At 34.0% G+C, this 11,855-nt stretch overlaps 1 protein-coding gene across 6 annotated transcripts; it reads left to right on the top strand.

Annotated features, from left to right (window-relative positions):
* The first annotated feature begins 1,673 nt into the window (after window positions 1–1,673).
* LOC119641729 (adenosylhomocysteinase-like 1) lies at window positions 1,674–10,352 on the top strand. Of its 6 annotated transcripts, none has more exons than XM_038040545.1 (9): window positions 1,674–2,004; window positions 3,364–3,535; window positions 8,386–8,473; window positions 8,531–8,850; window positions 8,931–9,280; window positions 9,352–9,504; window positions 9,568–9,733; window positions 9,787–10,033; window positions 10,108–10,351. In XM_038040545.1, the coding sequence occupies exons 2-9, from the start codon at window positions 3,482–3,484 to the stop codon at window positions 10,233–10,235; spliced, it is 1,506 nt and encodes a 501-aa protein (XP_037896473.1). In that variant the 5' UTR covers window positions 1,674–2,004; window positions 3,364–3,481; the 3' UTR covers window positions 10,236–10,351. The 6 variants fall into 6 exon arrangements, with proteins under 6 accessions (XP_037896473.1, XP_037896472.1, XP_037896471.1 ...); XM_038040544.1 differs by having other exon boundaries at window positions 1,674–2,312; XM_038040546.1 differs by having other exon boundaries at window positions 1,743–1,763.
* The last annotated feature ends 1,503 nt before the right edge of the window (window positions 10,353–11,855 follow it).

The following is an 11,855-nucleotide window of genomic DNA, read 5'->3' as shown; positions in this document are numbered from 1 at the left end:
GGGAACGAATATATCGCCTGCAAATTTGCAAAAGAATTTGGAATTAACTTAAACTTTTCAAAGGACACGCCTACAATGCCCACGTGGCTTTACGACAAAAACATTTATTTAGAAAATAGAAGAAATCAACTGCGTCCACTCCATATTAAAGCGCACGATAATTTTGTTGCTTTACATCTTTTGCCGTTTTTCGGGGTAAATGGTGATGAATGGTGATGAAAGGTTAGGTCCCGACCGAATTTAATTTTCTTACTTGTTCTTTTTCGACCTGCAGGTAGTTTTATTGTTCAGCTCAAGCTAAGCAGATAGAGCGCGTTACGCGGTGGTGTAGTCCGTGCGGAATATAAGAGGACTACTTTCAATATCGTTCACCAGTTAGTTGCGAAGCGATGAAGAATGAATAAAGTGCAACGAAGACATAGCTTTTAGCGCATGGCATTTGATGTGAGTTCCAAAAAGTGTACAACGCATCGGTCGCTTGTGACACATTGGGAAGAAAATATTCGGACCTGCCAAAAATGACTTCGTCCCGGAGATTTCAGTCACATTTTGCTGTTCATGTTGCAGAGTAACTCACATCCAATCGGTTTGCAATTTCAAAGGAACCTGGCATCAAACTTTTTCAAATTGAAACGTTTTGCTTAAAATACAACAAAGTTTTCTAGCGAATGTACTCATTGTGGGATTTACTTAAACATCCACTGCTTCGTTTGGTTTACATGATCCTCTTTGGATTATTCCTAAATTATTGCTGCTAACTCCAATACTCTCCCGATACTCGTTTCAAAGCAAAAGGAAGAAATGTAGGGAATAATTCAGTTATTCTATAATTTCGTATCCTGTCTTGTAAAAAATTATTCAATAGAAGATCGCAAGTGACAGATATATGCTCCGGTTATTAAAAAATTGCATTTTTGAAAGATTCAATGCTATCCTGTCACTTTGTTTACACTACCGTCCCTCTTCTATTATGTAAGGTGTATATTATTCCTAAAAGACAAGGTGTCTCGAATATTACTACCACTTCTGAAGGAGCTGGTTCGCCTATATTTTAAAAGAATAATTTGCAAAAATATTCATCAAGAATTTGGTAACAGGTTTGAACAGCAAAACATTGAAGTGTTTATGAAAGTTTTATAAAAAAAACGATGACGAGGTCGACTAATCCCGATCGCGGTTAAAGTCGTACCTTTTTTTCTGCAAATTACAGGTACTAAAAATTCGTCTTAAGCCTTTTCATTTATCTTAAATAAATTTGTTTGCGTAAATTGTTTATTATTTTATTTTAACAGAATTGATCATTTGAACAAAAATTGAGAGAGAGAGAGAGAGAGAGAGAGAGAAATAAGTACAAGTAAAATTTCTTAATACATTTTGCGTTTTTTTTATGTAACAAAAAAAAAAAAAACGGTGAGAATTTAACTTCAAGTTTATTTAAGTAAACAAATGTTAAGTTTAAAGTAAAGGGAATTATTGCCTATTAGTTAGTGTATTAGTATTCAAGTTGGCTGGCAAATAAGTAGCGATAAAGCGGCCAAAAGATAACCATCAGAATTGTTCGCTTTATTACGATATTTATAAGATCGCATTCCCATAGTTCACTTAGCCAGTTAAGTAGAAGTTGCAATCGAGTAAGCACGTTGTTTGATGTGTGCGTTGTTTTGCTTTTAGAAAAATATTTAAAAAAAAAGAAAATAAATAAATATCTCGAAACGAAAAAGACAAAAATGTTTGTATTTCGTTTTCATATTTCTTTGTAAAAAGTTAGTAGTTATCTTGTAAAATTTGCCAAAGTTAAGACTGCGATCTACTATTACTATTAATGAACCTCATATCGCGAGCAATGTGCAAAATCTCAAATTTAAAATAATTTATTTTAATTTGCATTTGCGGTTTTAATAGAGAAGCAATAAATATCTAATCATAAATTTGTTTAATTGCCGCGTGTCAAGAGCCTTCTACAGATGAAGCAAGTGTTTGTGTAAATTTTTATTAAATGATCCGGTATTTGGCGTTTCTATCTCATTTAAATCAGTCGTCTTTCCATATCCACACGTTGCGGTCGTATCACTATTGTGCTAATCAAGTGCTTAAGTGTTGCGACAATCATTAAAAACTCATATGATGGATGGATGGATGATACTATTTTATATATGTGCTTTATAAAGGGCACCTACCTATCTGATGCGATTACGTATACGTGGACACGCAAATGCAAATGCAAAAAAAAAAAAGCATTCTAGTTGCCTTTCATTTAAATAGAAGATAATTAGTTAAATAACTATTTACACTTTTCAAGAGATTAAGTGATGGTATATACATATAAATCATATTAGAAGATAAAATTTATAGTTAAAAAGAGAAAAAAAAAAAGAAAAATTAAAAAATAAAATAAAAACAAAATTGTCATTGTGTGCTAAGATTAAAAAAAAAGAGTCAAGTGTTTTATTACAGAAAGGATAACTATTATCATTCATGTGATCACTTACAGAATAAGAAAAATAAAAATAAACTATGAATAAAACTGAAAGAAGAACAATAAAGTTACCCTTCTTAATAAACTCGAATATTGTGATTATAGAGGGCGTGTCAATTGGTCAATCCATGGACTTAACATCGCTATCTCCCATAGTTTACCAATTAGGGAAAATGATGCCCACACTTTTCCGTTAAGCAATTTTTTTTTTCACTTCTTTCGTATTTGGTACTAATCCGGTCTTGGAATAGGTCCTCGCACATTACCCGCTGAAAGGCGCCAGTAATGGCATGATAAGCCACCGAGGCAGGTGCAAATGCTAAACCCCAAAAGCTGCTAAGATCTACACACACACACACACACACACACGACTACAAAGACTAGGCTGTGATCAATCAAATTTCCTATCTCCTTGCCTCCCCTCACTTCTTTCTACTTTCGTGACCGTGTAACACGTATAGGAGACGTACTTTGAGTAATGGGTCATATAAAAAAAAAAAAAAAAAAAAAATTAATTATCGGCTTTGCGCACATGGCCAGCAGGCAGGCAATCGACTGATAGGCAAGGGAACGCCTGAAACTAAAACAACTAAATATTATGTCTGAGGCATATATTTCAAGGATCTGGGAATGTTTTCTTATCTACAATAATTGGTTGGAGGGGTGGAGGATGCACGCAATAATAAAACAATTGTTATAAACACCTACGCACACCTACGAACGAAATGGCTTTGAATTTTACTACTTGCTATTATCACTTATTAACCGGAACAGTATAAAGTTAAAAATTTATATGACATTCAACTGAATGCCTACCATCTGTTAAACAGGGTTTTGTTTATTAATTAATTATTCACTTATCATCATTTACTTTTATGGACGATTAGATTTCTTTATATGGGCTTTTATAGTAATTGTGTAATGAATATATTTTATAAATTAACGGTATAAACAATCTTTTTGGATAAATTTTAATCATAATTTCCTGAATATTTTATATATAAAATGCAAAAAATTAATAGCGAAGCTCCAGTATGCGATTTGGGTTTCAATGAAAAGGTAATTATCATCTACTATCATTACCGATCAAAATTATTGATTAACATTTGCATAAACAGTCTGTAACTGTCGTGACAATTAATTTTTTTTTTTTTTTTTTTTTTTTTTTTTTTTTTTTTTTTTTTTTTAAACGTCTCTAACATGCCAAGCTCGTGTTTAGTGAGAAGCACGTGTCCAAGCATTTCGAGCGTAAATCGTTAAAAGAAATGCCTGCAAATACCTAATGACTTTATTCAACACACAAGCAAACAAACTGTTTTGCCTTTTTGTTATTTTATAGCCATTGTAACGTATAAATAGCTAACAGTCATTTCAAATGATAATATATTGTTAAATGCTTTGAAAACTATTTTCTATAAAAATCATTAAATTTAACACGATAACGTTACACACATACACACACACTAACAATATTCCATACGATCATCATCATTCAGTTAACAGTGAAAGGATTAAAATATATTGGGCACACACACACACATATATGCAAATATATTAAGAGGAGGGAACGCGATTGACAATAGCTACTAGTTTACGAAATTTCGGTTCGCCGGTTTTGCACCACTTTCTGGAAGGCTGATACGAGCTAATAAATAATGGCAATAATTGATGCAAGCTGTCGAGTGACAACTCGTGGATTCACTGAGTGAAATTTAAATCTTTTAAATTTTGCTGTTCTTGATAAATGATTCACTCAAGAGATTTCAATTTATTCGCTACATACGCAAGTTGTCGCGTAACGAGTAAGAGTCTTCGCATTAGATTAGAAACAACTTTAAGGATTGCGATCTTCTTGCAGTTCTATGCAGCTTCGCTATAGTGGTCAGACTAGATGTCGACTTATTGTCTGCCCGTGCTTTACAGATTGCATTTTCACGAATATCGGATTTTTAGTTATTCTGCTGCTGGTATTTTTCAAATATGATTTGTGAACCTACACTAACAACATACATGTTAAGCTGTTGTTTTGCTACGGCAATGTCTACAAGTTCGGAAATTCTAACAGGGGACTAAATTAAATTCGATAAAGTTTATTAACTGCAGCTTTGGTTGTTATCTCGTGTTAACTTAATTTAGCGAATGATTAGATGTCTGCTCTCTAAGTAAGAATGACTTGACCGATTTCTTCGATATATTGGGAAAATTTTATAAACCTCTTCTCCTAGGCCCGGAGTAGGTAAATACACTTGAAAAGCAATTCTCTTCCATTTCTGTGCGTTATACGTAATCATTGTTGTTTTACACGCCATTTAACAGAGGAGTTAATTAATTTTTTAAGTCCTTTATGTGTTCTCGCAGCTAAGACTAAGCAAAATCGCACGAATAGGTTTTGCTTTACCGGTGATAAGCGTTTTTAGAAAGTAGATTTATTTTGACATAGTTTTGATTAACCTTACGCTTATTATACTGAAATGTGTCGATCACCCGATCAGCTGCACACTATATGTGTTCGTTTATAAAGTGAAGGAAATGAACAGACCTAACCAAGACTGAATTAATTATTCAAATTTTTACATATATTATTAAAGGCAGTAAAAGCTTTAAAATTCTTGCTCATTATTCTTACTTTGTTTGTTGCGTATTATCGCTGAAGCGTAAAAAAAGCACGTGATTTAATTAAACTCACTTCAGCAGCTTGAAGTTGGCCGGTTTTAATGCTCATTATCGGAGAAGGGAGAATGCTAATTATCTCGTGCCGCCACCAGTGGTGCTTGTCGCTATCATCGAATTTTCAAATCTGATCTTTATGTGCGGATATCTGTCGATGCAACTATTGTTGAAACTCGCAAAGTTATTGTTATTATTATTATTATAATTAATTTAGCCAGAGAAATAAATTCTAAGACTAAAGTCTTGAAGCACCAGCATTCAAGGTTCTCGGCTTTATTGGAATTTCTGTCTTACTTGAGAAATTCAAAAATTCTATAAATACGTTAGCCATTGTTTTACCGAAGAAAAAAAAAGTGTTTCGGGGAATAAATCTTTACATTTTAAAAAAGTTCTCATTACAAGTATTAGCTGTCAGCTGGAACGTTAATGTGAGCGAGCGTTCCGCAGATGTAACTATAGATGAAAGAGGAGCAAAAGCGTTTCCGGGCCGTATGTTTAAAATCTGGTATCTTTAAAAATTCCTTTTCAGGTTATTACATTAATGTCGAAAGTTATTTCGTTTACGATCGAAGGCGAGAGGAGATGCCTTTCAAAAAGAGTTAGTCATCGCTGTTAGCGAAATTTATCTTGATGAAGAAAATGTTTTTTCTTCTGTTCTTGATGCACGGTTTTGCGAAATTATTTTTTTAAAGGGTATTAAACGATCCGATGTGAACGATTACAATATATATGTTTTTTGTGTATTTAGTTAATTAAAATTATTACATTCTCAAGCTCAAATTATCTAAGATATTGAACAACAATGACGCTTATCTTATCGCGGAGATTATTTTAATACTTCTTACCGGAGACTACAATTTATATCAATCATTAATTTCTTAAATGTTAGTAGCTATGTTTCTTATCAAGCCTCTGCTTTGATAAGTTATAGCAAAGTTTAAAAGAAAAAAAAAAAGATTTATTTGCTTTTACACTGTCGCCAGATTCACATCTTAAATATTTAACTTTCATTCTCCTTTTTAGCGAAGACGGGTTGATGTGTAAAGCATTGCTACTAATGTTGCTGTTGACGTTACATTGCATATACTATTTGTTAACGAGTGAAGATCGAGAATATTGCATCAAGCAACCTACGATTAGGAATTGTGTAGACAGAAAACTTACCCATGGGATCATTACGAAGAATGGGGAAAAGACAAATGGAAAAAGAAATCTAAATATCTTATCCTGTCCATTCGTAGACAAGCTTTTTTTAATGCATTACAGAAAATTCAGATATATTTAGATAGTGTTAGGTTACCGTCCGGGTAAAGTTGGGAAGGACAAGCAAGCTCTTAACAATGATGTCAGTAAAGCATGACAATATCGAAACAATGATAATAAGTTTTCCGGTAAAAGTTATAAAATTAACAAGCAAGAAAATCATACTCAGTCGTGACGGAATATTTTATACGCATCACCGTTATCCTAAAAAACCAAAAAAGGTCGAAGTATTAAAGTTTCCTGCTCTATATTATGGAGTGGGCGAGGCTGATTTTTTCTAATTTAAGTCACATCCAAATTCTTTTGCAAATTTGTCGCCGATATATTCATTTTGGCTAACGGCAACATGTTTACCACAAATAATGCATAAGTGGGCAGATGGATAGATGAACAGACGAACAGATGGACATGCTTAGGTGTTTAGGTGCATTCCAAATTAGAAACTGTTCATGAATTTATGTAGTTTGTGGGATTTTGAAGCTTGTTTCTACGCCTTATAAAGGCACTGAAAAAAAAATTAATTTTGATATATTATAATAGTGGGTAGGCGTGGTCAATTTTTTCCATTTTTATACAGGTACTAAAGCATCGCCTACGGAGTCCAATGTTTTTGTAGATTTATCTGCCGTAATTTATAAGTAATGATGAAAAAAACAATTTGAAAAATAGAGCTGTTTTCAGTTCGCCTGGTACTGTAGGCGTATCTTCCGGTGGATTTGCCTGTGTGCAAGAACTTTCAATGTCCCTGACAAACGTGAAGAAAATAGTTTCATTTTTAAAAGAGGTATTTAACATGGATAGGACGGACAAACGGAACAGGAGGGAGGGACGGACATGCCCAAAACGATTCAGAATTTGATGCTGATTAGGCATACATGTACGTTACTTAGGAAAAGTTCCTTCTGGGCGTTGCAAATGTTTTGACAAGATATAGTCCTGACCCATCGTTGATGGGTTTAAAAGAACATGTGCCATAAAGTGAGACAAGAGGACCAGAAGAACAACAGAATTTTTGTAATAATTTCGCTGCTATAGGGAAATAACTAACTTTGTTCTACTTTCGTCCAAAGGAAATCGTGTACTTAGATTGTACTTCAAGGTGTTGCCATGCTGTCTCTCATCTCAAATCGAGTAAGTCATGACAAACTACAAACCGCTACTACAGTTAAAAACGAATGAAACAAAGTAATGAAATTCATTATCATAAGACTAACAAGGAGATATCGGGAAGATTAAAACCATCAATTGTAATTATTTTGCTGCTTTTGTTATTATTGTACATGCTATCTATATATAAACGTATTGTTGACCTTCAAGTATCTATAAATTTATATATATTGTTGTTGTCTGAGATAATAAAAAAGTTTACGTCGATTTTAATTTGTTATGTTAATTAAAAATAAACATTTGACGGTATTTACCTTGTCTGGGGAGTTAATTGGAAACAATTCTATCTTTAAAAGAAAGCATATATACGGATAATGAGATGAGATCAGATGAGTAAAGTCTTGCCATTTGTCCGTCACGCAACAATTTTAGATGCTAGGCTTGAAGTTTGGTGCCGGTTGGATTACCAAACAAGTAAATGCGAGCTCAAGAAACTACCTAATTGCAAGGAAATCCGGAACACTTACACACAAACCCAAGTTCTCATCATTACCATTATTATCATAAGAGTGCAAAATTATGAGCCAACCAGGCATGGCAAGTAAACTTCGCTTCACCCAAAACACAACCACGAGTTGCCAAAGCATTTGAACACAGCTTAGGCAGCCACGTAGGTTCTTTGATTCCTCTATTGCTCTATTCCTTGAAATATCTCGCAAAGTTTCACTTTACGAGTTTGGCGGAAAACATTTAATGTAAAATTCTCAGAGATAAGAAATTCTAGATTAACTTTCGTAGTTTGGAATAATAATTGTATATTAGTGGGTTTAATGAGCTCAACTTTTTTAAAAGTACATTTTCTATTTCAGCACGAGGCCATTCAACCTGAAGCCCTGAAAATTGCCAGTAAAAGCCGTAGACGTTCATCAGCTGCTTCTACGTGCTCGTTTAGTTCGGGTAATCTATAGCTTAAAGTTTTATTATCCTCAAGCCTTTTGCTTGAATTTGTTGTAGCGTGTTTTACCGGGAGTTCAGATGAGGACGACATTTCGCCAAGAGAAAAGCGCCAATGCAATAGCAGAGGTTACACCGATTTCTGTGTTAAAAATGTAACCAATCACCATGCGTTCGGACGTCGAGAAATCGAGATAGCCGAACAGGAGATGCCCGGCATTATGACATTGCGTCGACGAGCCGCTGATGATAAGCCGCTTAAGAATGCCAACATTGTCGGTTGTACTCATATCAATGCGCAAACCGCTGTGCTTATCGAGACTTTGATCAAGTTGGGGGCATCGGTACGTTGGGCTGCTTGCAATATTTATTCTACACAGGTGGGCGTTTACATACATAAACAGAATTGACACAAATCAATTAATTGTTAATTGTTAATAAAAAAAAAAAAATATTGAAGAACGCTGTAGCTGCTGCTCTAGCTGAGGTAAATGTGCCAATATTTGCCTGGCGCGGGGAAACTGAAGAGGAGTTTTGGTGGTGCTTGGATAATTGTGTAAATGCGGACGGTTGGCAGCCTAATATGATCCTTGACGATGGAGGAGATGCTACTCATTTAATGTGGAAAAAATATCCCGAACTCTTTAAAGGTATTAAAGGAATCGTAGAGGAGAGTATAACAGGTGTCCATCGTTTGTATCATATGTCGAAAACGGGGAAATTGAGTGTGCCGGCCATCAATGTAAATGACTCGGTTACAAAAATGAAATTTGATAATTTCTATAGTATTCGGGAATCAATTTTGGATAGGTAGTAATCTTTTTTAGACTAAGTACTATTCAATAAAGTACTTACTCCGCATATATCTTTGTTCACATTAGTTTGAAACGTGCTACCGATGTCTTATTTGGAGGAAAGCAAGTCGTTGTTTGTGGCTATGGAGATGTAGGCAAAGGTTGCGCTAAAGGTTTAAGGGCGCAGGGTTGTATTGTCTATGTAACAGAAATAGATCCGATTTGTGCTTTGCAAGCGAGGTCAGGAAAATTAAACAAAGTTAAAAATATATTTTAATCTTTTTTTTTCTTATGTAATTTTAGTATGGATGGCTTTCGCGTCGTTAAGCTGAACGAAGTTATTCGAAATGTGGATATAGTGGTGACGGCTACCGGCAATAAACATGTAGTGACACGAGAGCATATGGATCGTCTGAAACATGGTTGCATTGTCTGCAATATGGGTCATTCGAATTCAGAAATAGATATAGTAATTTTGAAAGAAGGATTCCTCTATAAGATAATTAATATTATCTTTTGCAGAATAGTCTTCATACGCCTGAATTAACTTGGGAACGGGTTCGTTCTCAAGTTGATCACATCTTTTGGCCGGATGGAAAGATGATGGTACTTTTAGCTGAAGGAAGACTTGTCAACTTATCTTGTTCGACCATTCCTTCGTTTGTAGTGTCCGTGACGGCTTCGGCTCAGGCGTTAGCTTTGATTGAATTATATAACGCGGTGCCAGGACGTTATAAATCTGATGTTTATTTACTGCCTAAGAAAATGGGTTCGTATAGAAAAAGCTTTAAATAGGAATTCTTTACGGCAATTAAATGCCATTTTTTTTTTTGATTTTCTCAGATGAATATGTATCCAGTTTGCATTTACCAACATTCGACGCACATCTAACAGAATTAACCGACGAACAAGCCAAATATTTAGGTCTTAATAAAGCTGGTCCTTTTAAGCCGAATTATTATAGATACTGATTGTTGCTTTTTCATCTTCCCTCCAACAATACAGTATTGATCCTATTTTGCTATTATGCATGTACAAAAAAAACTTGTTACGTTATATTATATTATGCTTGAAATTGTACTAAATATGAAAAATACATTTATTTAGTTTTCCATTGACGATAGAATTTGTTTATATACATTTTGAAACATTTTGTTTTTTGGAGAAATCAGCCGACAGACCATTTTACTTTGAGCAGTTTAATAGCAGATGTTTCGATGTCGATTGTCTTCAAAATATCTTCTTCAAATAAGCTTTTTGATCAAAGAGCAGCTAGAGGTATAATTATTATTAATAATTTTATGCTTTCCCAATTACCAAACGAATTTTTTAAATCCAAATGCGACCATACCAATATTCCAACATCTTAATTTATTCAATTAAGAATACTTTTTAACTTTCTAATACGAAGGTTTGACTTTTATTCAGAATATCAGAATCATACCTCCAAGGGTAACAAGAATCTATTTGCAGATACCATTTTCAAAATTTCAGAATATCTGTTCAATTTATTTGAATTAAGGTTTGCAAGGAAGAAATTTGAGCAATTGGTAGAGCAGCTGTTTTCCAAAGATGATATTTATTGAATGGAATTATCGATAACTGAAAAATAAAAGTAGTCGATAAGTGGAAACGATTGCTTTGACTTTTCGATATATTGTATTTTTTTCGTTTATATTTTTCTTTTTTTTAAGATTGTGACTTGGGTGTTTGTACCTGTGGATAAGTGCGTAACGAAAACTACCATCCTTAGCATTTCAAAAATTCACCAACAGGTGGCGCGTAAGCAAGAAAGTTTTGTTAAGTGAAAAATGACTTTAGACGAAACGAACTGTTACTTAATTGAATATGATTGATAATTGATATATGATTTCAAAGAATACCTTTTTTCTCTATTATTTTACTATACCACCTTTAACATACTAGACCTGTTGAATTATTGAGAACGAACATGCGTTTATTTCCTAAAGTCCCATAATACATGTAAAGAAATTTATTCAAACATTCTCAATTGTATGGAATTTGTATTTTCTCAGATGGTTGGAATTTGTTGCTTTTTTACAAAGACTTGTCATATCGCAACCAGCTATCTTTATTAGCGATCTATCCTTGAAAGTGGACTCTGGATCTGTGGCCATTTCCATGCCCACGATTTCGACTGCTTGTTTCTCCAGACCATGACGACGTACAAAGGTCTCGGAAGCTAAGCAGCAGAACCGTCTGATATTAATATATGAATATAATTTTCTATTATAAGATAGTGCAATAATTTTGTTTTACAAGCAGAAATAATTTTTTAAAGGTGGCGATTAATAGTAGACTCTATATTCATAGAAAATTTAGAAAAGCAAATTGGTGCACAGTTTGGGTATAAACTGTAGGAAGGAATTTCGAATGTTTTGACATGTAAATAAGTGCGACTATTAAGTCGGCATACCAGGGTTTATTTCCCAGTGGTAGACCAAACTTCAATTGTTGAATGAACTTGAGTATATTTGTAAATATCCTCCACCATGATAAATATCCCCGACATAGAAACTATTTCATACATGTTTACCCTCGTAAATCTCCTTTACCATGAAAAATGTCCC

The sequence above is a fragment of the Glossina fuscipes genome, unplaced genomic scaffold, assembly GCF_014805625.2.
Source record: "Glossina fuscipes isolate IAEA_lab_2018 unplaced genomic scaffold, Yale_Gfus_2 174, whole genome shotgun sequence".
Taxonomy (NCBI): Eukaryota; Metazoa; Arthropoda; class Insecta; order Diptera; family Glossinidae; genus Glossina; species Glossina fuscipes.
This window is presented reverse-complemented; position numbering and strand designations above follow the sequence as displayed.

Bases quoted from the DNA above. Each gene is read 5' to 3' on its own strand.
- LOC119641729 (XM_038040545.1), top strand. From the start codon at position 3,482: ATGCAAAAAATTAATAGCGAAGCTCCAGTATGCGATTTGGGTTTCAAT. The intron at 9,734-9,786 runs GTAATTTTGAAA...TATCTTTTGCAG, and splicing joins CGAATTCAGAAATAGATATA to AATAGTCTTCATACGCCTGA. The intron at 10,034-10,107 runs GTTCGTATAGAA...TGATTTTCTCAG, and splicing joins TTTACTGCCTAAGAAAATGG to ATGAATATGTATCCAGTTTG.